The following is a 27,087-nucleotide window of genomic DNA, read 5'->3' as shown; positions in this document are numbered from 1 at the left end:
GTGGCGGTGGGCTCCGGAAGCGGCGGTTTAGCGGATAATACTAGGATAGGTTTATTGTGGTGTGGGCTATGGCGGTTTAGGGGTTAATAATTAGGCTTATTGCGTTGTGGGGGGTTGTCGGTCTAGGGGTTAATACATTTATTATTAGGAGTAAGAGGGGGGATTGCGGATATAGGTTTATACTTGTCGGGCTTATTTTTAGGAGGCGTGTTAGACAGTTACGGGAGATTTAATATTTTAGTTTAGTTTGTAGTTAAGCTCATTTCTGGACATCGCTAGTTTGTCCGACTTACGGCACTTTAGCAACTGCCAGTGGGGTATATGTAATACCACGATGTGCGAGGTGAAACTACGGGCGGTGCGGGTTCCCTCACTTGCGCCAAAAACTACGCCGTATATCAGATCGCTCAACAGCTGTGTAAACCCCAGTACACCAGTCATACATAAGTGTAGCTTTTGCTATAAAGTATATTTCAAAAATGCTTCTAATCAAAACTCAAATGCACTTAAGTCCATTTTTTTTCTTTTTTTTTTTTTTTAGCAAGTCCCATTAAATTAAGTTATTTTATTTGTGGAATTTTAGACCCCAAAGGTGCATAACATTATATTGTTTGTGTACATTTTCATAGCTGATTGATAATTATCCCATTAAGTATGGCTCAGATGTCCAAATGTATCAGCATTTTTAATCATTCTCTTGGGAAGTGGGGGGAAATTATTTAATACCCTTCTCTCTTTTAAAAGAGGTAGAACTAGGCTGCAGCAAGCAGTTCAGTACAAATGTTATCAGCATTAAATAGTTTATCTAACTGAAATATTATCTGACATGGGATTGCTGCAAAAGGTGAGTTCTGCACTAAATAATTAGCTGAGGATTTCAGTGATAGCTTTTATCATTCAATTCCCTTCATATTTGTAGGGAATGAGGATCTCTCTACTCATGTATTATAAAATACTCACTACTCACTAATGCTTACCAGCGGATGAAAGTTGTATTTTTCTTGTCACATTTTAACTTCTATGAACATTATAATACATTCTCTATAGGTATATATTTAATGCATGTTTCTGCCCTGAATAAACAATGTTTTGTCACAGTTACAGAGATGCATCTTCCTCAGGCATACAGTGAGTACCGTCACTATCAGTCATTATGTACTAGTGCAAAAACAAGGCTGATATACTGGTTTATTTATTTCTAAATCAATTATACAGTTTGTATTATACTTTTTTTTAATATGTTAAAATACTGCAGTTTCATATATATATATATATATATATATATATATATATATATATATATATATATATATATATATATATATATATATATAAAACTATATCAGTATATATATATATTAGTATATATATATATATATATCAGTATATATATATCAGTATATATATATCAGTATATATATATATATATATATATATATATATATATATATATATATATATATATATATATATATATAAAGAATTATTAATGTTATATCATCTATTTATCTATGTATCATCTATCATCTATCTGTCTGTCTATCGATCTATCTATCATCTATCTATCTTTCTGTCTGTCTTTCTGTCTATCATCTATCTATATCTGTCATCTATCTGTCTGTCTGTCTATCTATCTATCTATCTATCTATCTATCTATCTATCATCTATCTATCTATCTATCTATCTATCTATCTATCATCTATCTGTCTATCGATCTATCTATCATCTATCTGTCTGTCTGTCTTTCTGTCTATCATCTATCTATATCTGTCATCTATCTGTCTATCTATCTATCTATCTATATTTATCTATCATCTATCTATCTATCATCTATCTGTCTGTCTATCTATCATCTATCTACAGTATATCTATCTAGCTATCTATCTATATCTATCTATCTATCTATCTATCTATCTATATCTATCTATCTATCTATCTATCTATCTATCTATCTATCTATCTATCTATCTCTATCTATCTATCTATCTATCTATCTATCTATCTATCTATCTATCTATCTATCTGTCTGTCTGTCTGTCTGTCTGTCTATCTATCATCTATCTACAGTATATCTATCTATCTATCTATCTATCTATCTATCTATCTATCTATCTATCTATCTATCTATCTATCTATCTATCTATCTATCTATCTATCTATCTATATCTATCTATCTATCATCTATCTATCTATCTATCTATCTATCTATCTATCTATCTATCTATCTATCTATCTATCTATCTATCTATCTATCATCAGTGCCTTTCTAATTGTTGGATAATTGCAGACCTAATCTGATTATTCTTATATTTTATTAGTTGCTATAAGTACTTTTGCAGTCTTTATGTCTTAAAATGTCTAAAATGAAAATTGTGCTTTGAAATTTATTTCAATATTCCCATGATCAATGAACAATTTTTTTTAGAAACAAAATACTTAATTCTTCATACATCTACTTTAAGCAATTATTTAGCAAGATTATTTGCCACAAACTAGCATAAGTATATAGCTTTATGAACATTGGATTTAGTATATACTGTGGTTAAATTGTTAAAGGGATGGACTACTCCCAAATTTTTATTTTTTAAAAAGAGTGATAATCCCTTTACTTCCCATTTCCCCAGTTTTGCATAACCAACACAGTTATATTAATATACTTTTTACCTCTGTGATCACCTTGTATCTAAGCTTCTGTAGACTGCCCTTTTATTTCAGTTCTTTTGACAGACTCACATTTTTTTCAATCAGTGAGCACACTTTTATCTATAGGGCACACAGGAACTAGCACTGTCTAGCTGTGAAAAACTGTCAATATGCACTGAGATAAGAGGTGGCCTTTAAGGGGCTTAGACATTAGCATATGAGCCTACTTAGGTTTAGCTTTCAACAAAGAATACTAAGAATAAAATGCAAATTGTATGATAAAAGTTATTTGGAAAATTGTTTAAAATTGTGTGCCCTATCTGAATCATAAAAGTTTAATTTTGACTAGACTGTGACTTTTTAAAGGCAAAGATATTCTGTGGAATGGGTAGCTGCGACCAGTATTGGATGGTTTTATTGTAGCTCTGGTGCTTTTAGGTGTGATAAAGCTGCATTACCAAAAGAGATTATGGATTTATGTAGATAGCTCTGAGAAAAGACAAGGAACTATAATGAACAGGAAATGCACACAAAAAGAGTTAAAGGGACAGGAAATGAAACGTTCATGATTCAGATAGGGTGTACTTTCTATTGGTCTCCTTGGTTGAAACTTAGCTCATTTCCCTGAGACAATCCTGAGGTAGACTCGGGAGCGTGAATGTGTCTTGAGCTTTTCTTTGTTAGAAACACAGCTACCATTTTTTTGTTCTGTACTCTCTTAATGAACCCAGAAAGTTTCATTTTGACTTAATGTCCAAAAATAGCTAAGATATTTATTTTTACAGTAGAATAGAATAAGTATAGCACACTTTGTGCTTGCAATCTTATGTAATTAAGGCTAACGTAAAGTAAAAATTAAACTTGCATCAATGTGTCGTTCTCTTGATATCCTTTGTTGAAAACCATACCTAGGTAGTTTAACAACAATGCACTATTGAAGCTAGCTGCTGATTGGTGGCTACACATAAATGCCACTTTTCTTTGGCTCATCCAATGTGTTCAGCTAGCTCTGTTACAGAGGATATTTCTGTGATTTGATAAAAAAAAAAAAATTCTTGTGGGAATCAACCCCGACTGCTAATTCACAGCATAAAAACACTCGCTCACTACATTTTACTTCTAATTTTAACAGATTTTACTTGTTTGTTTTTTTTTAATGCAAAAATATTTGATGGAATGATGGAATATTTTTGAGTTTAAAGGGACACTAAATCCAAAATTTTTCTTTAATGATTTAGATAGAGCATGCAATTTTAAGCAAGTTTCTAATTTACTCCTGTTATCATTTTTTTCCGTTCTCTTGCTATCTTTATTTAAAAAGCAGGAATGTAAAGCTTAGGAGCTGGCCCATTTTAGTTCAGAACCTGGGTTATGCTTGCTTATTGGTTGGCTGAATGTAGTCACCAATAAGTAAGTGCTATCCAGGGTCCTGAACCTAAAATCCACCAGCTCCTAAGCGTTATATTTCTTCTTTTTAAATAAATATAGCAAAAGAACGAAGAAAAAAATGATAATAGGAGTAAATTAGAAAGCTGCTTAAAATTGCATGCTCTATCTAAATCACGAAATAAAAAAAGACCCTGCACGTCGTCGGTCTTGGAAAGCGGTGGAAGCGATTCCGGTTATTGCAATAACCTTTCTTACCCCTCCGATGCAGAAAGAGCCAGGTGGGAGGCTGATCTCTACACTAAAGCTAAAATTAACCTTGCAAGCTCCCTACAAGCTACCTAATTAACCCCTTCACTGCTAGTTCACTGCTAGCCATAATACACGTGTGATGCGCAGCGGCATTTAGCGGCCTTCTAATTACCAAAAAGCAGCGCCAAAGCCATATATGTCTGCTATTTCTGAACAAAGGGGATCCCAGAGAAGAATTTACAACAATATGTGCCATAATTGCACAAGCTGTTTGTAAATAATTTCAGTGAGAAACCTAAAGTTTGTGAAAAAGTGAACAATCTTTTTTATGTGATCGCATTTTGTGGTGAAATGGTGGCATGAAGTATACCAAAATTGGCCTAGATCAATACTTTGGGTTGTCTACTACACTACACTAAAGCTAAAATTAATCCTTCAAGCTCCCTAAAAGCTCCCTAATTAACCCTTTCACTGCTGGGCATAATACACGTGTGGTGCGCATTGGAATTTAGCGGCCTTCTAATTACCAAAAAACAACGCCAAAGCCATATATGTCTGCTATTTCTGAACAAAGGGGATCCTAGGGAAGCAGTTGCAACCTTCTGTGCCATAATTGCACAAGCTGTTTGTAAATAATTTCAGTAAGAAACCTAAAATTGTGAAACATTTTACGTTTTTTTTAATTTGATCGCATTTGGCGGTGAAATGGTGGCATGAAATATACCAAAATGGGCCTAGATCAATACTTGAGGTTGTCTACTACACTACACTAAAGCTAAAATTAACCCTACAGGCTCCCTACATGCTCCCTAATTAACCCCTTAACTGCTGGGCATAATACACGTGTGGTGCGCAGTGGCATTTAGTAGCCTTCTAATTACCAAAAAGCCACGCCAAAGCCATATATGTCTGCTATTTCTGAACAAAGGGGATCCCAGAGAAGCATTTACCACCATGTGTGCCATAATTGCACAAGTTGTTTGTAAATAATTTCAGTGAGAAACCTAAAGTTTGTATAAAATTTGTGAAAAAGTGAACAATTTTTTTATTTGATCGCATTTGGCGGTGAAATGGTGGCATGAAATATACCAAAATTGGCCTAGATCAATACTTTGGGATGTCTTCTAAAAAAATATATATATACATGTCAGGGATTCCTAACAGATATCAGTGTTACAACTTAACTAGCGCTAATTTTGAAAAAACAAAAATTGGAAATATCAAAGTGCTACTTGTATTTATTGCCCTATAACTTGCAAAAAAAGCAAACAACATGTAAACATTGGGTATTTCTAAACTCAGGACAAAATTGAGAAACTATTTAGCATGGGTGTTTTTTGGTGGTTGTAGATGTGTAACAGATTTTGGGGGTCAAAGTTAGAAAAAGTGTGGTTTTTTTCATTTTTTCCTCATATTTTATAAAAAAAAAATTATAGTAAATTATAAGATATGATGAAAATAATGGTATCTTTAGAAAGTCTATTTAATGGAGAGAAAAACGGTATATAATATGTGTGGGTACAGTAAATGAGTAAGAGGGAAATTACAGCTAAACACAAACACCGCAAAAATGTAAAAATAGCCTTGGTCCCAAACGGACAGAAAATGGAAAAGTGCTGTGGTCATTAAGAGGTTAATGTCCCTTTAAGTCACTGATGAAGAAAAAAATGCATACACTTAAAATCTTGTTTTTTTTGTTTGTTTTGTTTTGTTAAACGTAGTTATTTATTGAGATTTCTCAACATACATATCAAACATAGTAATGTCATTTGACCATCTCGATTTTTTTCTTATTTTCCATACATGTAATATGATACAATAGCAATATAGTATAACACATAAAAAGTAAGCAAAAAACAAATATTAAAGCAATGTCATGTATGGTAATTTTGATTTGGCTGCTAGGGACTTAGTCTTTTCATGAACTAAGGTTCCGTTAGGATTTAAACACATTGTGTCCCATTCAATGGTCCATATTATCTTCTACCTTGCCATTAACTGTTTGAATTAAACTATAAAACATGAAACAACAAACCTTGCAGGCAAATAAACCTAAGTGTGGTCATTGACATGTAAAGGGAAAGAAGGGGTTAGGGGATTAGGGAAAGGATTGAAAGAAGTAAGGAGTGTGGAAGTGTTGAAGATATTTTAAGGGTTGAAGGCAAGCGGTGGTCAAGCCCCCCTTAAAATCTTGTTTTTTATATACTTTATGAAAAATCTAAATGTATTCTAAAACTTCATACTTGAGAAATAATCAAAGGCAACGATTATTTACATCCAATTTACACATTGAAAAATGCATGAAATGTCTTTATAAGCTACTGCTAAATCCTAAAAATTAAAAAATCTAAAAAAATTTAAATATGTTCTAACTAAACTGTGTTTTTTAACAAACACCTAAATATTTCAGTATTGAATGAGTTAATTGCACATCAGTTTCTGGTCCTACTTGAACTGTGGAAGAAATACAAAACAAAAATGACTGTTGAATCAGTCAATGTCATGATGGGTCTAGATAAGCTTGATCATTGCAAAATAGAAAGTAGAACAAAATGGTCTCATTTTGTGTGAGGACCAGAGTCTGATCAAATGAGAGACGGAAAAATGGTACAACCAGTGGGTGTTGTAGAGTTTTCAAGTAGCCAAGTGAGAAGGGGAATGCCTGGGGCTGGTACTGCAGCTGAGAAAGTTGATGGAATGGAAATGGTGAAGCGTGGATCAGGGCCATCCAGTGCAGTTGCAGAGGCAAAGAAGGATAAGAGGGGAAAGGTTATTGAGAGTACACAGGTATGAGAGGTATATGGCCACAAAATGGGATCCACGCTCGGGCAGAACCCTTCCAGGAAACTAATAGGCTAAAAAGACCCAGAGCCTTATGAACACTAGAATAAATGGTTCTGCTTCACGGGTTGAGTGTGTGGAATGGTATAGGCTGACCTATCCAAGTAGCATTGCTTTGTATGACCTGCTTAAGGACAACTTGGAACCAATTTCTAGAACTACTAGGGATGTATGTGGATTGGAGAAGATGTTTAATTTTCTGATTTCATGCAGCTTTCACTGTTTTGAAATTCTTGCTAGCACAATAGCCCAAATACTTTGTCTAACATTGTAGACCACTCCCCGATGGTCACATTTATTCCATTCACATTGTGCTGTGTACCATCTGATTGGGAACTTAAACTCTATCATTAATGTAAGTATTTAGCTATTGAATTTCTATGTGTGTGTAAAAAAAATTCAAAATTACTCAACCAATTAACTCCACAATTTCAGCATTTACAGTTAATAAAGGTGCACAGAAATATCACTTATACATTCTAAGCCACAAGCTTGTGAAAAACAGGTTTTAACATTGAACAATCTGACAAAATTTCAGGAAAATGTTTTTATATTAAAAAAGTTTTAGTTTTATTATACATGTAATTGAAACTAAATAGAATCAGTACATATATACAGTATACCATAAACTTTATGGGTTTGTTGGTTTTTGTTTTATCCATCTAAGTACATAAATCCCAGCACTTGCAGGAAAATCACATAGAGAAACGTACAATAATCTATGGATCAAACTGGGCAAGATTATAATAATACAGATGTCTTGGAACATAAATAGACTGCATGTTCTACAAACTTGTTTAAAGCATACAGACCTATTTAAAAATGTTTACTTCAAAGACCAGCATTAAAATAAATAGTAAAGGGAATATTTCTTGAAGGTGTTTAGTTATTTAAAAGTACTATGAACAAAAATACCACATACTACAATGATGATAAAATACTGTCCAACACTAGTCTTTACCATTTTTGCTGTAATTGAAATTTTTAAAGTAAATTATAGTCATATAATCTGTTTAGGACTTTCTGTTGTTTTGTTGGTTGCACTAAATAGATCATTCCATACCTGTTGCCACATTTTTTTCTAATCTAATACATTTTTTCTATACTAAGTCATTAGCTCTAGGGGAGCAAATACTAGCTCTGAATTTGCACATTAAAATAATGATACATTATAATTATGAATACAAGTTGTTCCACTGTGTTTGTCAGGATGCTCATGCAGAGTATTAGACTAATATTTCCCCAATTCTAAATGTTATTTCTAAATAGATAATCATGTGAAGCACTGTTGCTCAAGACAAACTGTTTGCCTGACAAATAACAATGTTTTTATTTTTCTATTAGGATAATGAAGAACATAATGTTGTATTTGAAGATACCAATCATTCAACACATTTTGTCACAGAATTTATTATTTTTGGATTCCCAAGTCTTCAAAAATTCCCCATTTTGCTCTTTTGTATCTTTATTATTATTTATTTAATCACAATCACAGGTAATGCCATCATAATTATCCTTGTCCTTCTGGACCAGCATCTTCAAACTCCCATGTACTTCCTAGTCAGCAATCTATCCTTTATAGATCTTTGTTACACGACGGTTACTGTTCCAAAGATGTTGGCCAAGTTCTCAATGAAATTGGACACTATTTCCTACAGTGGTTGTTTCCTACAAATGTATTTCTTTATTTCTTTAGCTGCTGCTGAGTGTCTTTTATTGCCAGTTATGGCGTTTGACCGATATATAGCGATCTGCGTTCCCCTTCATTATCACACCATAATGACCAAAAAGCTTTATGTCCTTCTGTCTAGTGCTGCATGGATTGGAGGATTTGCTGCTCCAGTTACTGTATTAATTTTAGCTTTGAAGTTACCTTTTTGTGGCCCTAATGTAATTAATCATTATTACTGTGATCATCCACCATTGCTCCAGCTGGCATGTGTTGATACTTCCTTAAATGTAGCCGTTGGCTCATCTTTTAGTGCTACTGTACTTGTTATAAGTTTCAGTCTAGTTGTGATGTCATATATTAAAATCATATCCACTATTCTTAAAATAAGTTCCCATGAAGGACGCAAGAAAACATTTTCCACTTGTGCATCTCATTTTGTGGTGGTAAATTTGTTTTTCCTACCGCTTATCTTCATGTATATCCGACCAACTGCAACCTACTCTTCAGATGTGGACTCTTTAGTTTCCATGTTATATACAGTATTAACTCCTATGATGAACCCAATCATATATAGTCTGAGAAACAGAGACATTAAGACGGCATTTAAAAAGATATTATACTGTATATAGAAAGGATCACATTGGCAATATGAATGGCGCCATTTGCATTCTTGTCTATAACACCCAAAACGTTTGTAAAATAATGTAATAAAGATCCTTTATTTATTACACGTTTATATATTTTTATCAAAAGTATAATAAACATATAAATATTATACATATTACCAATCACAATATAGTATTTCTAATTAATGGCAGGATATATCAAGGGTATCTTTCTTCTGCTTGAAGAAGTTTTTGAACTGGTTTTTACAGGGTTTATAAATTCAAGGCAATTTATGAAAACTTTTTTTTTTTTTGCACTTTACAATTTATCTAGATAAACAGCCTTACCATATTTTAAAATCCATTTAGATTTTTAGTTTATGCTCTTGTGTATTCTCATTTCAAATTTGAATAAAACAAATGTTTTATAAAGAAATTATCACATTTTCCTCAGGTAAAAAAAAGAAAGCCTGAGAAAAGCATGTTTCTGATAATTTTTTGCAAGTTTATACATTCTGTTTTTAGGAATTCAGACATTCCAGTTTAATTACATATGGAGCTCCGATGGTTTAATATAACTTTATAAATGTAAAGAATTTACTATGCTGCACTTCTAATGGATTGGAATGCCATAGAAAGACAATAATAATGGGCCAGATTACGAGAGGAAGACAAACATTTACACACAGGTTAAAACGGGTTTTCGTGATCGTTTGTGCGCAGGTTAAATTGTGCTGCTATTGCAAGTTGAAAATAAACATGATCGCTTGAACGCAATTAAAGTTTATGCTCATCGGGTTAGCGTGTTCTCAGAGCTGTGGTTAACTGTTTTGCGGAATAATAAAGTGTCACAAAACACATCACAAATACATTACAAAGTACAGTTATACTCATAATAACACCATCTAATTAAAACTATTAATAAATATGAGGTCTTGAGATACATACATATACATGCCTCATATATATATATTAAACATGTGCGTTTTGTTTCGGCCCAAATTTTGCTTAAACAGCCAATATATTTGAATCAGGCAATAGGAATGAGAGCTGCTTAAATTCTATTGGCTGTTCAAATCAGCCAATAGGATTTAAGCAGCTCTAATTCCTATTGGCTGATTTTATTTTTTCAGCCAATAGGAATGCAATGGTACCCCAATATAAAAGGGGTACCTTGCATTGAATCCTCGGTGTGCGGAGGACGATCGCATGAGGAGGACCTCCACGTAGGACCGATAAACCTCTACCTGGACCTCCGCCTGGACCTCCGCCTGGACCTCCGTCTCCACACATCGACCACTCCGCCTCCGCAGGGATGAAGAAGATGCCGGTCCCGCGATGGATGAAGAAGGAGCCGTCTGAATGAAGATGCTTTTCTGCTGGGATGAAGATCGTTCGTTGAACTTCAGCAACTGTGAGTACCGATTTTGGGGTTGTGTTAGTTTTTTGGGTTTTTTTGGGGTGTTTTTTTTTTTAGATTAGGGCTTTTTTTATTTTTATGGCCGAAAAAGAGCTGAATTCCCTTTTAAGGGCAGTAAAAGAGCTGAATGCCCTTTTAAGGGCAATGCCCATAAAAATGCCCTTTTTCAGGGCAATCGATAGATTAGGTTTTTTTTAGTTAGGTTTTTTTATTTTGTGGGTGTTTGTTGTATTTTTTTTAGCAAAAAAGCTGTTAACTTTAGAGCAATGCCCTACAAAAGGCCCTTTTAAGGGCCATTGGTATTTTATTATAGATTTTTTATTTTTTTTTTTTTTTTTTTTTATTTTATTTTTTTAAACGGGGTATTAGAATAGTAATATTTTTTATTATTTTGTATAATTTCGTTTGTTATTTTTTTGTAATGGGATTTTTTTATTTTTGGGGTGTTTTTTTTAGATTAGGCATTTTTTATTTTTAATGGGCCAAAAAAGCTGGGAATTTGTAATGTGGGGGTGTTTGTTTTTATTTTTTTGCAAAAGAGCTGTTAACTTTAGGGCAATGCCCTACAAAAGGCCCTTTTAAGGGTCCTTGTTAGTTTATTATAGATTAGGGTTTTTTTATTTTGGGGTGGGTTCTTTTTTTTAAAACGGGGTATTAGAATAGGAATAATTTAAATTTTTTTGGATAATTTCGTTTGTTATTTTTTGTAATTTAGTGTTTATTATTTTTTGTAATTGTAGTTTTATTTTTAGTAATATTAAGTTTTATTAGTGTAAGCTTAGGTTTTATTTTTATTTCACAGGTAAGTTTGTATTTATTTTAGCTAGGTAGTTAGTAAATAGTTATATTGTAGCTAGCTAAGGTTTTATTTTTATTTCACAGGTAAGTTTGTATTAATTTTTAAATAGGTAATTAGTTAATAATTGTAACTTTAATTTATGTCTATTTTAATTATGTTAAAGTAAGGGGGTTTTAGGTTTAGCGGTTAATATAGTTTAATTTAGGTTGTTGAGATGTGGGGGCCGGCGGATTAGGGGTTAATAAGTTTAGTTAGTGTTTTAGTTAATGTTGGCGATGTCGGGGAACTGTGGTTTAGGGGTTAATAGGTTAAGGTAGTGTTGGCGATGTAGGGGCGATTTAGTGGTTAATAGGTTTAGTTAGTGTTGACTATGTAGGGGGATGGCGGCTTATGGGTTAATAGCTTTATTTAGTGTCGGCGATGTGGGTGGCTGCGGCGGTTTTAAATAATTTTGTTTCGGCAATCACAGGCATATTAGTTATGTTTTGTTAAATCGTTTTTTCTGATCCTTTTGTTTTTTTCGGATCTATTATTTATTCTTATGCATTATTCTATTCTAAGCTTCAGAATAGAATAATGCATATGAATAATGAATGGATCCGAGAAAAAGAACGTATCCGAAAAAATGATTTAACAAAACATAACTAATTTGCTGAAACAAATTTTATTTTTAACTAATGAAAACGAAAAAAAACCCTATTTTTTAGTGTTGCACGTTTAATAAATATATATATATGTGTGCGTACAGATTATTTATATGTGTATTTATGTATCTATATGTGTATTTATGTATTTACAGACATATATACAAATATAAACACATAAATACATATCTACACATATATAGACACACACACACACATATATATATATATATATATATATATATATATATATATATATATATATATATAAGTGCATTGAAGCCCTTTGCAGTTAAGTAGATGAAAAGATGAAAAATCATAAATATGCCATATACCGTAGGCAACGCTGGTATTGAGGGATGAAGTGGAGCTAAATTATGCTCAACGCTCCCTTTTCTGAGCCTAACGCAGCCACTCAGACAACTCTAAATACCAGCGTTGTCTTAAGGGTGCGTTGGAAAAAAAAGCAGCGTTGGCTACGCGGGTTTTTACCGACAAAACTCTAAATCTAGCCAAAATTTCCCTGCTTATTTTTGTGTGAATGGTTAACTTATTTGTTTAGTATGATGTTTAAAATAAAAATATTATTGTGCACTTTTCATATGAAATATAAATATATATATACAGTATATATACATACACAAACACACGAACACTATGTGAAGACCTTTCAACTCAAATACCTTAAAACAAGAAAATCCTTTTTATTAAATTCTAATATTTTAAAATGTGTTTTTACAGTGCATTTACTGTAAATATGTTACATTCCAATGTTCCTCACAAAGTAGAACATTTTCATTTTATTTTTAAATATATATCTATATATATAAAAGAAGAAGTCCTAACTGACTCATCAATTTAGAAGGTACTGTGTTTTTATAATATAGGCACCCACTAAGGAAGGATTTTTGAAAATTACGTCCCGAAGATGTTGCAGACGTGAAAATTGGTATTTGGATTCTCCTTTAAAAATTTCCCGAAAATCCACTTAACCCCTCATACCATTATTTTCATCATATTATATAATTTACTATAAAAAAAATATATAATATGATGAAAAAACTGAAAAAAACCACACTTTTTCTAACTTTGACCCCCCAAATCTGTGACACATCTACAATCACCAAAAAACACCCATGTTAATCAGTAGACATGTGCACGGCTAAAAAATTTGGTTCGTTTTCGGTTCGGATCGATTCGGACTTTTCGAATTTCGTTTCGGATCGAATCGGATTCAGCAAAATTTGAATAAATTCGTTTCGGATTTATTCGGATCCGAATAAATTCGTTTCGGATTTATTCGGTTTCGGCTGAATTCGGTTCTATTCGGTTCCGAAATTCGGTATTTTTTAGTACACTAAGTCACTAACACCCATAAACTACCTATGAACCACTAAACCGAGGCCCCCCCCCACATCGCAAACCCTATAATAACATTATTTAACCCCTAATCTGCCGATCAAATATCGCCGCAACCTACATTATAGCTATTAACCCCTAATCTGCTGTCCCTAACACCGCCGACCCCTACATTATAGTTATTAACCCCTAATCTGCCCCCCCCCAACGTCGCCGCAATCTAACTACAATTATTAACCCCTAATCTGCCGACCCGATATCGCCGCCGCCTACATTATAGCTATTAACCCCTAATCTGCTGTCCCTAACACCGCCGACCCCTACATTATAGTTATTAACCCCTAATCTGCCCCCCCCAACGTCGCCGCAATCTAACTACAAGTATTAACCCCTAATCTGCCGACCCGATATCGCCGCCGCCTACATTATAGCTATTAACCCCTAATCTGCTGTCCCTAACACTGCCGACCCCTACATTATAGTTATTAACCCCTAATCTGCCCCCCCAACGTCGCCGCAATCTAACTACAAGTATTAACCCCTAGTCTGCCGACCCGATATCGCCGCCGCCTACATTATAGCTATTAACCCCTAATCTGGTGTCCCTAACACCGCCGACCCCTACATTATAGTTATTAACCCCTAATCTGCCTCCCCCCAACGTCGCCACAATCTAACTACAAGTATTAACCCCTAATCTGCCGACCGCAAATCGCCGCCACTATAATAAATGTATTAACCCCTAAACCGCCGCACTCCCGCCTCGCAAACACTATAATTTTATTAACCCCTAATCTGCCCTCCCTAACATCGCCGCCACCTACCTACAATTATTAACCCCTAATCTCCCGCCCCCAACGTCGCCGCTACTATAATAAGGTTATTAACCCCTAAACCTAAGTCTAACCCTAACACTAACACCCCCTAACTTAAATATAATTTAAATAAAACGAAATAAATTTACTATAGTTAAATAAATGAATCCTATTTAAAACTAAACACTTACCTGTAAAATAAACCCTAAGATAGCTGCAATATAACTAATAGTTACATTGTAGCTATTTTAGCATTTATATTTATTTTACAGGCAACTTTGTATTTATTTTAACTAGGTACAATAGTTATTAAATAGTTAATAACTATTTAATAACTACCTAGCTAAAATAAATACACATTTACCTGTAAAATAAATCCTAACCTAAGTTACAATTACACCTAACACTACACTATCATTAAATTAACTAAATAAATGAATCATATTTAAAACAAAATACTTACCTGTAAAATAAACCCTAATATAGCTGCAATAAAACTAATAGTTACATTGTAGCTATTTTAGCATTTATATTTATTTTACAGGCAACTTTGTATTTATTTTAACTAGGTACAAAAGCTATTAAATAGTTATTGACTAATTAATAGCTACCTAGTTAAAATAATTACAAAATTACCTGTAAAATAAATCCTAACCTAAGTTACAATTAAACCTAACACTACACTATCATTAAATAAATTAACTACAAGTACCTACAATTATCTACAATTAAATAAACTAAAGTACAAAAACCCCCCACTAAATTACAAAAAAAAACAAACACTAAATTACAAAAAATAAAAAAATATTACAAGAATTTTAAACTAATTACACCTAATCTAAGCCCCCTAATAAAATAACAAAGCCCCCCAAAATAAAAAAAATGCCCTAACCTATACTAAATTACAAAAGTTAACAGCTCTATTACCTTACCAGCCCTGAACAGGGCCCTTTGCGGGGCATGCCCCAAAGAAAACAGCTCTTTTGCCTGTAAAAAAAAAACACAACCCCCCCCACATTACAACCCACCACCCACATACCCCTACTCTAACCCAAACCCCCCTTAAATAAACCTAACACTACCCCCCTGAAGATCTCCCTACCTTGAGTCGTGTTCACCCAGCCGGGCCGAAGTCTTCATCCGATGGGGCAGAAGAGGACATCCAGACCGGCAGAAGTCTTCATCCAAGCGGGGCAAGAAGAGGTCTTCCATCCATCAGAAAAGTACAAAAAAAAACAAACACTAAATTAGCAAAAATAATAAAATATTACAATAATTTTAAACTAATTACACCTAATCTAAGCCCCCTACTAGCTATTAATATAGCTACAATATAACTAATAGTTACATTGTAGCTATTTTAGGATTTATATTTATTTTACAGGCAACTTTGTATTTATTTTAACTAGGTACAATAGCTATTAAATAGTTAATAACTATTTAATAACTACCTAGCTAAAATAAATACAAATTTACCTGTAAAATAAACCCTAACCTAAGTTACAATTACACCTAACACTACACTGTCATTAAATTAACTAAATAAATTAATCCTATATAAAACTAAATACTTACCTGTAAAATAAACCCTAATATAGCTACAATATAACTAATAGTTACATTGTAGCTATTTTAGCATTTATATTTATTTTACAGGCAACTTTGTATTTATTTTAACTAGGTACAATAGCTATTAAATAGATATTTACTGTTTAATAGCGACCTAGTTAAAATAATTACAAAATTACCTGTAAAATAAATCCTAACCTAAGTTACTATTAAACCTAACACTACACTATCATTAAATAAATTAACTACAAGTACCTACAATTAAATACAATGAAATAAACTAAACTAAAGTACAAAAACCTCCCCACTAAATTACAAAAAATAAAAAAATATTACAAGAATTTTAAACTAATTACACCTAATCTAAGCCCCCTAATAAAATAACAAAGCCCCCCAAAATAAAAAAATGCCCTACCCTATACTAAATTACAAAAGTAATCAGCTCTATTACCTTACCAGCCCTTAAAAGTGCCTTTTGCGGGGGCATGCCCCATAGAAAACAGCTCTTTTGCCTGTAAAAAAAAACACAATACCCCCCCCCACATTACAACCCACCACCCACATACCCCTACTCTAACCCAAACCCCCCTTAAATAAACCTAACACTACCCCCCTGAAGATCTCCCTACCGTGTCTTCACCCAGCGGGCCGAAGTCTTCATCCGATCGGGCAGAAGAGGACATCCAGACCGGCAGAAGTCTTCATCCAAGCGGGGCAAGAAGAGGTCTTCCATCCATCAGAAGTCTTGATCCAGGCGGCATCTTCTCTGTTCATCCATCCGGAGCGGAGCAGCAGCATCCTGAAGACATCCCACGCAGAGCATCCTCTTCTTTCTTGATCCGACGACTAAGTGACTGTACCTTTAAGTGACGTCATCCAAGATGGCGTCCCTTGAATTCCGATTGGCTGATAGGATTCTATCAGCCAATCGGAATTAAGGTAGGAAAAATCTGATTGGCTGATTCAATCAGCCAATCAGATTCAAGTTCAATCCGATTGGCTGATGGAATCAGCCAATCAGATTGACCTCGCATTCTATTGGCTGTTCCGATCAGCCAATAGAATGCGAGGTCAATCTGATTGGCTGATTGGATCAGCCAATCGGATTGAACTTGAATCTGATTGGCTGATTGAATCAGCCAATCAGATTTTTCCTACCTTAATTCCGATTGGCTGATAGAATCCTATCAGCCAATCGGAATTCAAGGGACGCCATCTTGGATGACGTCACTTAAAGGTACAGTCACTTAGTCGTCGGATCAAGAAAGAAGAGGATGCTCTGCGTGGGATGTCTTCAGGATGCTGCCGCTCCGCTCCGGATGGATGAACAGAGAAGATGCCGCCTGGATCAAGACTTCTGATGGATGGAAGACCTCTTCTTGCCCCGCTTGGATGAAGACTTCTGCCGGTCTGGATGTCCTCTTCTGCCCGATCGGATGAAGACTTCGGCCCGCTGGGTGAAGACACGGTAGAGAGATCTTCAGGGGGGTAGTGTTAGGTTTATTTAAGGGGGGTTTGGGTTAGAGTAGGGGTATGTGGGTGGTGGGTTGTAATGTGGGGGGGGGGGTATTGTGTTTTTTTTACAGGCAAAAGAGCTGTTTTCTTTGGGGCATGCCCCCGCAAAAGGCCCTTTTAAGGGCTGGTAAGGTAATAGAGCTGATTACTTTTGTAATTTAGTATAGGGTAGGGCATTTTTTTATTTTGGGGGGCTTTGTTATTTTATTAGGGGGCTTAGATTAGGTGTAATTAGTTTAAAATTCTTGTAATATTTTTTTATTTTTTGTAATTTAGTGGGGGGTTTTTGTACTTTAGTTTAGTTTATTTCATTGTATTTAATTGTAGGTACTTGTAGTTAATTTATTTAATGATAGTGTAGTGTTAGGTAAGGTTTAATAGTAACTTAGGTTTGGATTTATTTTACAGGTAATTTTGTAATTATTATAACTAGGTAGCTATTAAACAGTAAATATCTATTTAATAGCTATTGTACCTAGTTAAAATAAATACAAAGTTGCCTGTAAAATAAATATAAATGCTAAAATAGCTACAATGTAACTATTAGTTATATTGTAGCTATATTAGGGTTTATTTTACAGGTAAGTATTTAGTTTTATATAGAATTAATTTATTTAGTTAATTTAATGACACTGTAGTGTTAGGTGTAATTGTAACTTAGGTTAGGGTTTATTTTACAGGTAAATTTGTATTTATTTTAGCTAGGTAGTTATTAAATAGTTATTAACTATTTAATAGCTATTGTACCTAGTTAAAATAAATACAAAGTTGCCTGTAAAATAAATATAAATCCTAAAATAGCTACAATGTAACTATTAGTTATATTGTAGCTATATTAATAGCTAGTAGGGGGCTTAGATTAGGTGTAATTAGTTTAAAATTATTGTAATATTTTATTATTTTTGCTAATTTAGTGTTTGTTTGTTTTTTTGTACTTTTCTGATGGATGGAAGACCTCTTCTTGCCCCGCTTGGATGAAGACTTCTGCCGGTCTGGATGTCCTCTTCTGCCCCATCGGATGAAGACTTCGGCCCGGCTGGGTGAACACGACTCAAGGTAGGGAGATCTTCAGGGGGGTAGTGTTAGGTTTATTTAAGGGGGGTTTGGGTTAGAGTAGGGGTATGTGGGTGGTGGGTTGTAATGTGGGGGGGATTGTGTTTTTTTTTTACAGGCAAAAGAGCTGTTTTCTTTGGGGCATGCCCCGCAAAGGGCCCTGTTCAGGGCTGGTAAGGTAATAGAGCTGTTAACTTTTGTAATTTAGTATAGGGTAGGGCATTTTTTTATTTTGGGGGGCTTTGTTATTTTATTAGGGGGCTTAGATTAGGTGTAATTAGTTTAAAATTCTTGTAATATTTTTTTATTTTTTGTAATTTAGTGGGGGGGTTTTTGTACTTTAGTTTAGTTTTTTTAATTGTATTTAATTGTAGGTACTTGTAGTTAATTTATTTAATGATAGTGTAGTGTTAGGTTTAATTGTAACTTAGGTTAGGATTTATTTTACAGGTAATTTTGCAATTATTTTAACTAGGTAGCTATTAAATAGTCAATATCTATTTAATAGCTATTGAACCTAGTTAAAATAAATACAAAGTTGCCTGTACAATAAATATAAATGCTAAAATAGCTACAATGTAACTATTAGTTATATTGCAGCTATATTAGGGTTTATTTTACAGGTAAGTCTTTAGTTTTATATAGGATTCATTTATTTAGTTAATTTAATGATAGTGTAGTGTTAGGTGTAATTGTAACTTAGGTTATGATTTATTTTACAGGTAAATTTGTATTTATTTTAGCTAGGTAGTTATTAAATAGTTATTAACTATTTAATAACTATTGTACCTAGTTAAAATAAATACAAAGTTGCCTGTAAAATACATATAAATCCTAAAATAGCTACAATGTAACTATTAGTTATATTGAAGCTATATTAATAGCTAGTAGGGGGCTTAGATTAGGTGTAATTAGTTTAAAATTATTGTAATATTTTATTATTTTTGGTAATTTAGTGTTTGTTTGTATTTTGGTACTTGTATGATGGATGGAAGACCTCTTCTTGCCCCGCTTGGATGAAGACTTCTGCCGGTCTGGATGTCCTCTTCTGCCCCATCGGATGAAGACTTCGGCCCGGCTGGGTGAACACGACTCAAGGTAGGGAGATCTTCAGGGGGGTAGTGTTAGGTTTATTTAAGGGGGGTTTGGGTTAGAGTAGGGGTATGTGGGTGGTGGGTTGTAATGTCGGGGGGGGGGATTGTGTTTTTTTTTTACAGGCAAAAGAGCTGTTTTCTTTGGGGCATGCCCCGCAAAGGGCCCTGTTCAGGGCTGGTAAGGTAATAGAGCTGTTATTTTTTGTAATTTAGTATAGGGTAGGGCATTTTTTTTTATTTTGGGGGGCTTTGTTATTTTATTAGGGGGCTTAGATTAGGTGTAATTAGTTTAAAATTCTTGTAATATTTTTTTATTTTTTGTAATTTAGTGGTTTTTTATTTTTTGTAATTTAGTGGGGGGTTTTTGTACTTTAGTTTATTTAATTGTAGATAATTGTAGGTACTTGTAGTTAATTTATTTAATGATAGTGTAGTGTTAGGTTTAAATGTAACTTAGGTTAGGATTTATTTTACAGGTAATTTTGTAATTATTTTAACTAGGTAGCTATTAATTAGTCAATAACTATTTAATAGCTATTGTACCTAGTTAAAATAAATACAAAGTTGCCTGTAAAATAAATATAAATGCTAAAATAGCTACAATTTAACTATTAGTTATATTGCAGCTATATTAGGGTTTATTTTACAGGTAAGTATTTAGTTTTAAATATGATTCATTTATTTAATTAATTAAATGATAGTGTAGTGTTAGGTGTAATTGTAACTTAGGTTAGGATTTATTTTACAGGTAAATTTGTATTTATTTTAGCTAGGTAGTTATTAAATAGTTATTAACTATTTAATAACTATTGTACCTAGTTAAAATAAATACAAAGTTGCCTGTAAAATAAAAATAAATCCTAAAATAGCTACAATGTAACTATTAGTTATATTGCAGCTATCTTAGGGTTTATTTTACAGGTAAGTCTTTAGTTTTAAATAGGATTCATTTATTTAACTATAGTAAATTTATTTCGTTTTATTTAAATTATATTTAAGTTAGGGGGTGTTAGTGTTAGGGTTAGACTTAGGTTTAGGGGTTAATAACCTTATTATAGTAGCGGCGACGTTGGGGGCGGGAGATTAGGGGTTAATAATTGTAGGTAGGTGGCAGCGATGTTAGGGAGGGCAGTTTAGGGGTTAATAAAATGTATTATAGTGTTTGCGAGGCGGGAGTGCGGCGGTTTAGGGGTTAATACATTTATTATAGTTACGGCGATTTGCGGTCAGCAGATTAGGGGTTAATACTTGTAGTTAGATTGCGGCGACATTGGGGGGGGCAGATTAGGGGTTAATAACTATAATGTAGGGGTTGGCGGTGTTAGGGACAGCAGATTAGGGGTTAATAGCTATAATGTAGGCGGCGGCGATATCCAGTCGGCAGATTAGGGGTTAATACTTGTAGTTAGATTGCGGCGACGTTGGGGGGGGCAGATTAGGGGTTAATAACTATAATGTAGGGGTCGGCGGTGTTAGGGACAGCAGATTAGGGGTTAATAGCTATAATGTAGGCGGCGGCGATATCGGGTCGGCAGATTAGGGGTTAATACTTGTAGTTAGATTGCGGCGACATTGGGGGGGGCAGATTAGGGGTTAATAACTATAATGTAGGGGTCGGCGGTGTTAGGGACAGCAGATTAGGGGTTAATAGCTATAATGTAGGCGGCGGCGATATCGGGTCGGCAGATTAGGGGTTAATACTTGTAGTTAGATTGCGGCGACGTTGGGGGGGCAGATTAGGGGTTAATAACTATAATGTAGGGTTCGGCGGTGTTAGGGACACCAGATTAGGGGTTAATAGCTATAATGTAGGCTGCGGAGATATCGGGTCGGCAGATTAGGGGTTAATAAAATAATGCAGGTGTCAGCGATAGCGGGGGCGGCAGATTAGGGGTTAATAACTATAATGTAGGGGTCGGCGGTGTTAGGGACAGCAGATTAGGGGTTAATAGCTATAATGTAGGTGGCGGCGATATTCGGTCGGCAAATTAGGGGTTAATAAAATAATGCAGGTGTCTGCGATAGCGGGGGCGGCAGATTAGGGGTTAATAAGTGTTAGATTAGGGGTGTTTAGAGACTCGGGGTACATGTTAGGGTGTTAGGTGCAGACTTAGTTTTTCCCCATAGGAAACAATGGGGCTGCGGTGTTAGTTTTTTTTCAGCCGAAACTCCCATTGTTTCCTATGGGGAAATGCCGAATTTTACCGAGCTAATTCGGATTTATTCAGAGATACGGCAACTATTTCGGATTAATTCGGTAGATTCGGAAGTATTTTAATTCGGAAATCCGAATCGATCCGAATCTCCGAATTTACCGAATTTCCGAATTAATCCGAAACGAACCGCACATGTCTATTAATCAGTTTCTAAATTTTGTCCTGAGTTTTGAAATACCCAATGTTTACATTTTCTTTGATTTATTTGCAAGTTATAGGGCAATAAGTACAACTTCATTTTGCTATTTCGAAACCATTTTTTTTTCAAAATTAGCGATAGTTATATTGTAACGCTGATATCTGTCAGGAATCTCTGGATTACCCTTCACATGTATACATATACTGTATATATATATATATATATATATATATATATATATATATATATATACATATACAGTATATTAGTAGACAACCCAAAGTATTGATCTAGGCCCATTTTGGTATATTTCATGCCACCATTACACTGCCAAATGCGATCAAATAAAAAAAATTGTTAACTTTTTCACAATTTTTAGGTTTCTCACTGAAATTATTTACAAACAGCTTGTGCAATTATGGCACAAATGGTTGTAAATGCTTCTCTGGGATCCCCTTTGTTCAGAAATAGCAGACATATATGGCTTTGGCATTGCTTTTTGGATTTTGGTAATTAGAAGGCTGCTAAATGCCACTGTACACCGCACTTGTATTATGTCCAGCAGTGAAGGGGTTAATTAGGTAGCTTGAAGGGTTAATTTTAGCTTTAGTGTAGATCAACCTCCCACCTGGCACATCCCAACCCCTGATCCCCCCTGACCTATCTCAAACAGCTCTTTTCCCTCCCCCAGCCCCCAAAGGTCACCCCATCTTAAGTACTGGCAAAAAGTTGTTTTTTTAAATATAATAACAATGTTATCATATATTTTCTGCAGTGTAGGATCCCCCCTTACTTCCCAACGTCCCTAAGCCCCCCAAAACAGCACTTTAATCCTCCCCCTCTACCTATTTGCCGCCATCTTAGGTACTTGCAGCCGTCTGCCAGTACCTAGTTTTGCTCTAAGAAATAACAAAAAAATCTTTTTTTTGCCTACTGTAGCTGCCCCCCACAATAACAATTCCCCACCCCCTCCCAGATCGCTTCATAAACATGGATCCCACATAGTATCCCCCTCTCCTTCTTCCCACTCCTCCCTCCTTTCCACTCCTCGCCATGATGTAGCGTGGCGTAGCATCCCCAACTGCTCCCGCCCCCCTTTTTTGCCTCCTTCACACCTCTTTTCCGCCCTCTACCCGCCTCCTCCAGCAATAGGCCGCCCTCCCATGCCACCAATGATTGGCACTATCGCTGACCGATGCAGAGAGGGCCACAGAGTGGCCCTCTCTGCATCGGTTGCTTAATAAATAGTATTGCACGTTGCCTCAATATCGAAGCATACCCTGAAATTGTCTGGAAGCGATCACTATTGCTTCCAGACCTTGAAACCCCAGAGAATGTGCCAGGCACGTCCTTGGTCCTTAAGGGGTTAAAGGGGGTGAAAAGGGGAGGGTAATTTATGAGGATACCTATATATCAAAAACCAAAGATGTTACATATGTGAAAATTGGTATTTAGATTCTCCTTCAAAAATAAAGAACACCTGTTTTACCATTCCCCAAACATCCACTTAAGGGGGGGTGAAAAGGGGGGATGATTTATGAGGATACCTATATCTCAAAAACCAAAGATCTTACAGACGTGAAAATTGAAAATAGATAAGTTAACATTATAATTGAAAATCTTCATGATAAAGTAAGTTTGCACGCTGAATTTCTTGCTCCTAACATCAGTAGTTCTCAAGATATGGATATCACTAAAAAAAGTAATACTCTTTTTTTACATCTCACAGTTGAGTCATAATATATCATTACAATTTAAAACTTAGGTTATTGGTGCCCATATACGAGAAACACAGAGAATTAACGAAAACTCACAAAGTTAATGTGTGAAACCCGAACAAGCACCATCGTGAGGGCACACGTCGTTGCCAGTGGTTGCATTTTTCGCTATTCTTTACAAATCACAAAATCCACACGAGCGAAGTCACGGCAACAGCTAGTTCCTATATATATATATATTTAAAAATAAAAACACCTGAAGAACATTTAAATATTAAATATCCATTACTAGGGATGGGCGAATGTTTCTAAAAATGTGAAATTTAAAACGAAATTTGATACATTCGTTCTTTCGAATCGAATTTCAAATGTTTATATAACATTCTAACATTCTATTTTCGAATTTTCATTTTCGAATTTTTCAATAAAATTCGAAAATATTCGTTCGAATAATAGAATATTTAGCTATGTATTTATTCAAATTCAAATGTGACATTAAAATTTGAAATAGTATTTCTAGTTTACAACTGTGTTTAATAAATGTAATATTCAAATTTGAATGCTACATTCGAATTCGAATGTCACATTCGAATTTTAAATAGTATTTCTAGTCTAATACTGTGTTTTAAATGTGATATTCGATTCGAATGTGACATTCAAATTCGAAATAGTATTTCTAGTCTAATATTGTGTTTTATAAATGTAATATTCGAATTCGAATGTGGCATTCGATTAGAATGTGATATTCGATTCGAATGTGACATTTGAAATAGTGTTTCTAGTCTACAATTGTGTTTTATAAATATAATATTCAAATTCGAATGTGATATTCGAATGTAACATTCGAATTTGAATGTGATATTCGAATGTGACATTTGAATTCGAATGTGACATTCGAAAACTGTAAATAACATTCGAAAATCGAATTTTTAAGAATATTCGTTCTTAGCAACATTCTATTATGTAAATCGAATTTCTACAATAACTTTCGTTCTAAAACTCGAATTCGGATATAAACACATTCGCCCATTTCTATTCATTACTCATGTTGGGTTGAGCGCTCTTGGTCTTGCTTGAGATAATTAATAATAATCAGCCATTACAAGTGGCTGGTCATTGCTACCACAAGCTCACAGTAGCAATTGGTGCCTGTAAAATTAACCAGAGATCAGATCTCTGGTTAATTTTATAAATGTGCCTCAAATGCCCCCAAAATACAGTCTAGCATACTTTATTAAAAAATAAATAAAGGTAACAGAATCTTTTTTTAATAAAATTACTGCACTAGGCAGTATTTTGGGGCTTAAGTTGGTGGAAATGGGGTGTTGGAAAAAAAACGTCACTGAAAAGTGCCTTTACATTGCGGTCTATGGGAACTGTGTGTTCCTTGTAAATATACATGTATATGCTTTTCTACATATATATTTATGTGTTAATATGTGTATATACCTATACAAACACATAATTATTTATGTATATAATCATATACATATATATTTAAAACCATGCTGCCATCGCTGCGCTACTTACCCCCTTTGCTGTGCTGAAGTTCTGATGTCGTCTCTGACTGCATCAGAATGAGGCTCCCACAGGAGCTTATGGAAGCGCGCTCTCATGAGTACAATGCTTCCCAGCAATGCGAATGAGAGCTTGCGTTCGCATTGCTATGAACTTGTAATACCAGTGACATTAGCGTGCACTGGTATTACAAAGTGAAACGCTAATATCGCTATATAAAGCGATATTTAGGGATCCACTTTAAATCTGGTCCTAAATGCCATAAGGCCCTATGATCTAAACCTTGCAAGTTCAAAAGTGTTCTTTAACACAGACCCTCACAGTAGCTGCCCAAGGGGAAAATCCCTGTCAGTGGCGACTGGCGAGATGTCTCATATTGAACGTAATGGAGCTAGCTGGAAATGGACTCTTCCCTCAGTATAGTGAAGTTAGCAGTGAGCAAGGGGCATCCTTTAAAAATTAAATCAATACTAAATCCAAGTTTTTTCTTCCATGATTCAGATAGCGCAGCATTTTTAAGCAACTTTCTAATTTACTCCTAATATTAATGTTTCTTTATTCTCTTGCTATCTTTTTAAAAAAAAAAGCAGGAATCTAAGCTAAGGAGCCGGTCCATTTTTTGGTTCAGACCCTGGATAGCACTTGCTAATTGGTGGCTAAATTGAGCGCTACCCAGGTGCTGAACTAAAAATGGGCTGGCTTCTAAGCGTAGATTCTTGCTTTTCAAAAAAAGATAGCAACAGAACAAAGACAAATTTATAATAGGAGTAAATTAGAAGGTTGCTTTAAATTGCATGCTCTATCTGAATCACAAAAGATAAACATATTTGGGTTTAGTATTTCTTTCAATCCTGCAGCCAATATAAATCACATTACACTGATTTCTGCATATAGCATCTTACTATTGACTACATTTTTGTGTGCATGTGTTTCTTTAAGTGATTCTTGCACAACCAGTGTGCATATTTCATATGATTTATTCCTGTGTAATTTTTATACAAATTTTGTTACAATTTTTGATAAACCATAGCAATTAAAAAAAATGTGGATTTTTGTGTGAATGGTTCAATTATTCGTTTTGAATGTTTAAAATACAAATTTCATTGGGCACTTTTGTAATGTAATCATCTTCTCCACTTTTGACAATTCAGTATACACTCCCTTAGCAAGTTTTCAGGGTAAAAAATAAAGGAATGCCTGCTTTAGGGCAAGTAGGGAATACCAGGGTGCTGAATATAGGCTGCAAGTAACAGCAGGCAGAGCTGGAGAAAAGCCAAGCAAGGGTAATAGAAAGGGCCAGAGGAGAGGTACGGAAAGTTTGAGGCATTAAAAGGGAAGTATCAAGTCCAAAAGCACAGGCAAGGTCACAACCAGGAAATCCAGCACAGAAAAAAACATGAACACAAGCAAAGGAAAGAGTCTAATGCAAGCGCCAGTAGTAAAGGCCTAATTGGCTGGCACCCAGAGAGTTAGGAGCTGGTAGACACACCCACTGATGACAATATTCTCCCACAAACTCTAGCAGGCAAATATTCTCTAGTGGCACAACAAGAGCAAGTCAGACTCTGAACCTGGAGTCTCCTTGTTCGATACCAAGTTAGTAAATTAACCAGTGGTGTCCCTGCCATTCAGTTTGCCTTTTGGCATGAATAGTGCTTATGGAATCCTGACAGATTTACATGCTCGGATTCCAATTAAAAGCTTATAACTAAGTTTTCATGATACCTACCAACTGTCATAGATAATTCAGGGTTTTCTTGGATTGGGAGGCCTGTCTGATGTCGTTTCAACATCTTCCCCATCAGAGCAAATATCCTGGTTTCCAAAT

At 34.7% G+C, this 27,087-nt stretch overlaps 1 protein-coding gene across 1 annotated transcript; it reads left to right on the top strand.

Annotated features, from left to right (window-relative positions):
• The first annotated feature begins 6,886 nt into the window (after positions 1–6,886).
• LOC128652696 (olfactory receptor 6N1-like) lies at positions 6,887–25,722 on the top strand. Its single transcript, XM_053705627.1, has 4 exons — positions 6,887–7,069; positions 8,468–9,406; positions 10,088–10,111; positions 25,573–25,722. Exons 1-4 carry the CDS (start codon positions 6,887–6,889, stop codon positions 25,720–25,722), a joined length of 1,296 nt encoding a protein of 431 aa, XP_053561602.1.
• The last annotated feature ends 1,365 nt before the right edge of the window (positions 25,723–27,087 follow it).

This window comes from Bombina bombina, chromosome 3 (assembly GCF_027579735.1).
Source record: "Bombina bombina isolate aBomBom1 chromosome 3, aBomBom1.pri, whole genome shotgun sequence".
Classification (NCBI taxonomy): domain Eukaryota; kingdom Metazoa; phylum Chordata; class Amphibia; order Anura; family Bombinatoridae; genus Bombina; species Bombina bombina.
This window is presented reverse-complemented; position numbering and strand designations above follow the sequence as displayed.

Bases quoted from the DNA above. Each gene is read 5' to 3' on its own strand.
- LOC128652696 (XM_053705627.1), top strand. From the start codon at position 6,887: ATGGTACAACCAGTGGGTGTTGTAGAGTTTTCAAGTAGCCAAGTGAGA. The intron at 9,407-10,087 runs ATATTATACTGT...ACATTTACACAC, and splicing joins TTAAGACGGCATTTAAAAAG to AGGTTAAAACGGGTTTTCGT. The intron at 10,112-25,572 runs GTTTGTGCGCAG...TCTTTAACACAG, and splicing joins TAAAACGGGTTTTCGTGATC to ACCCTCACAGTAGCTGCCCA.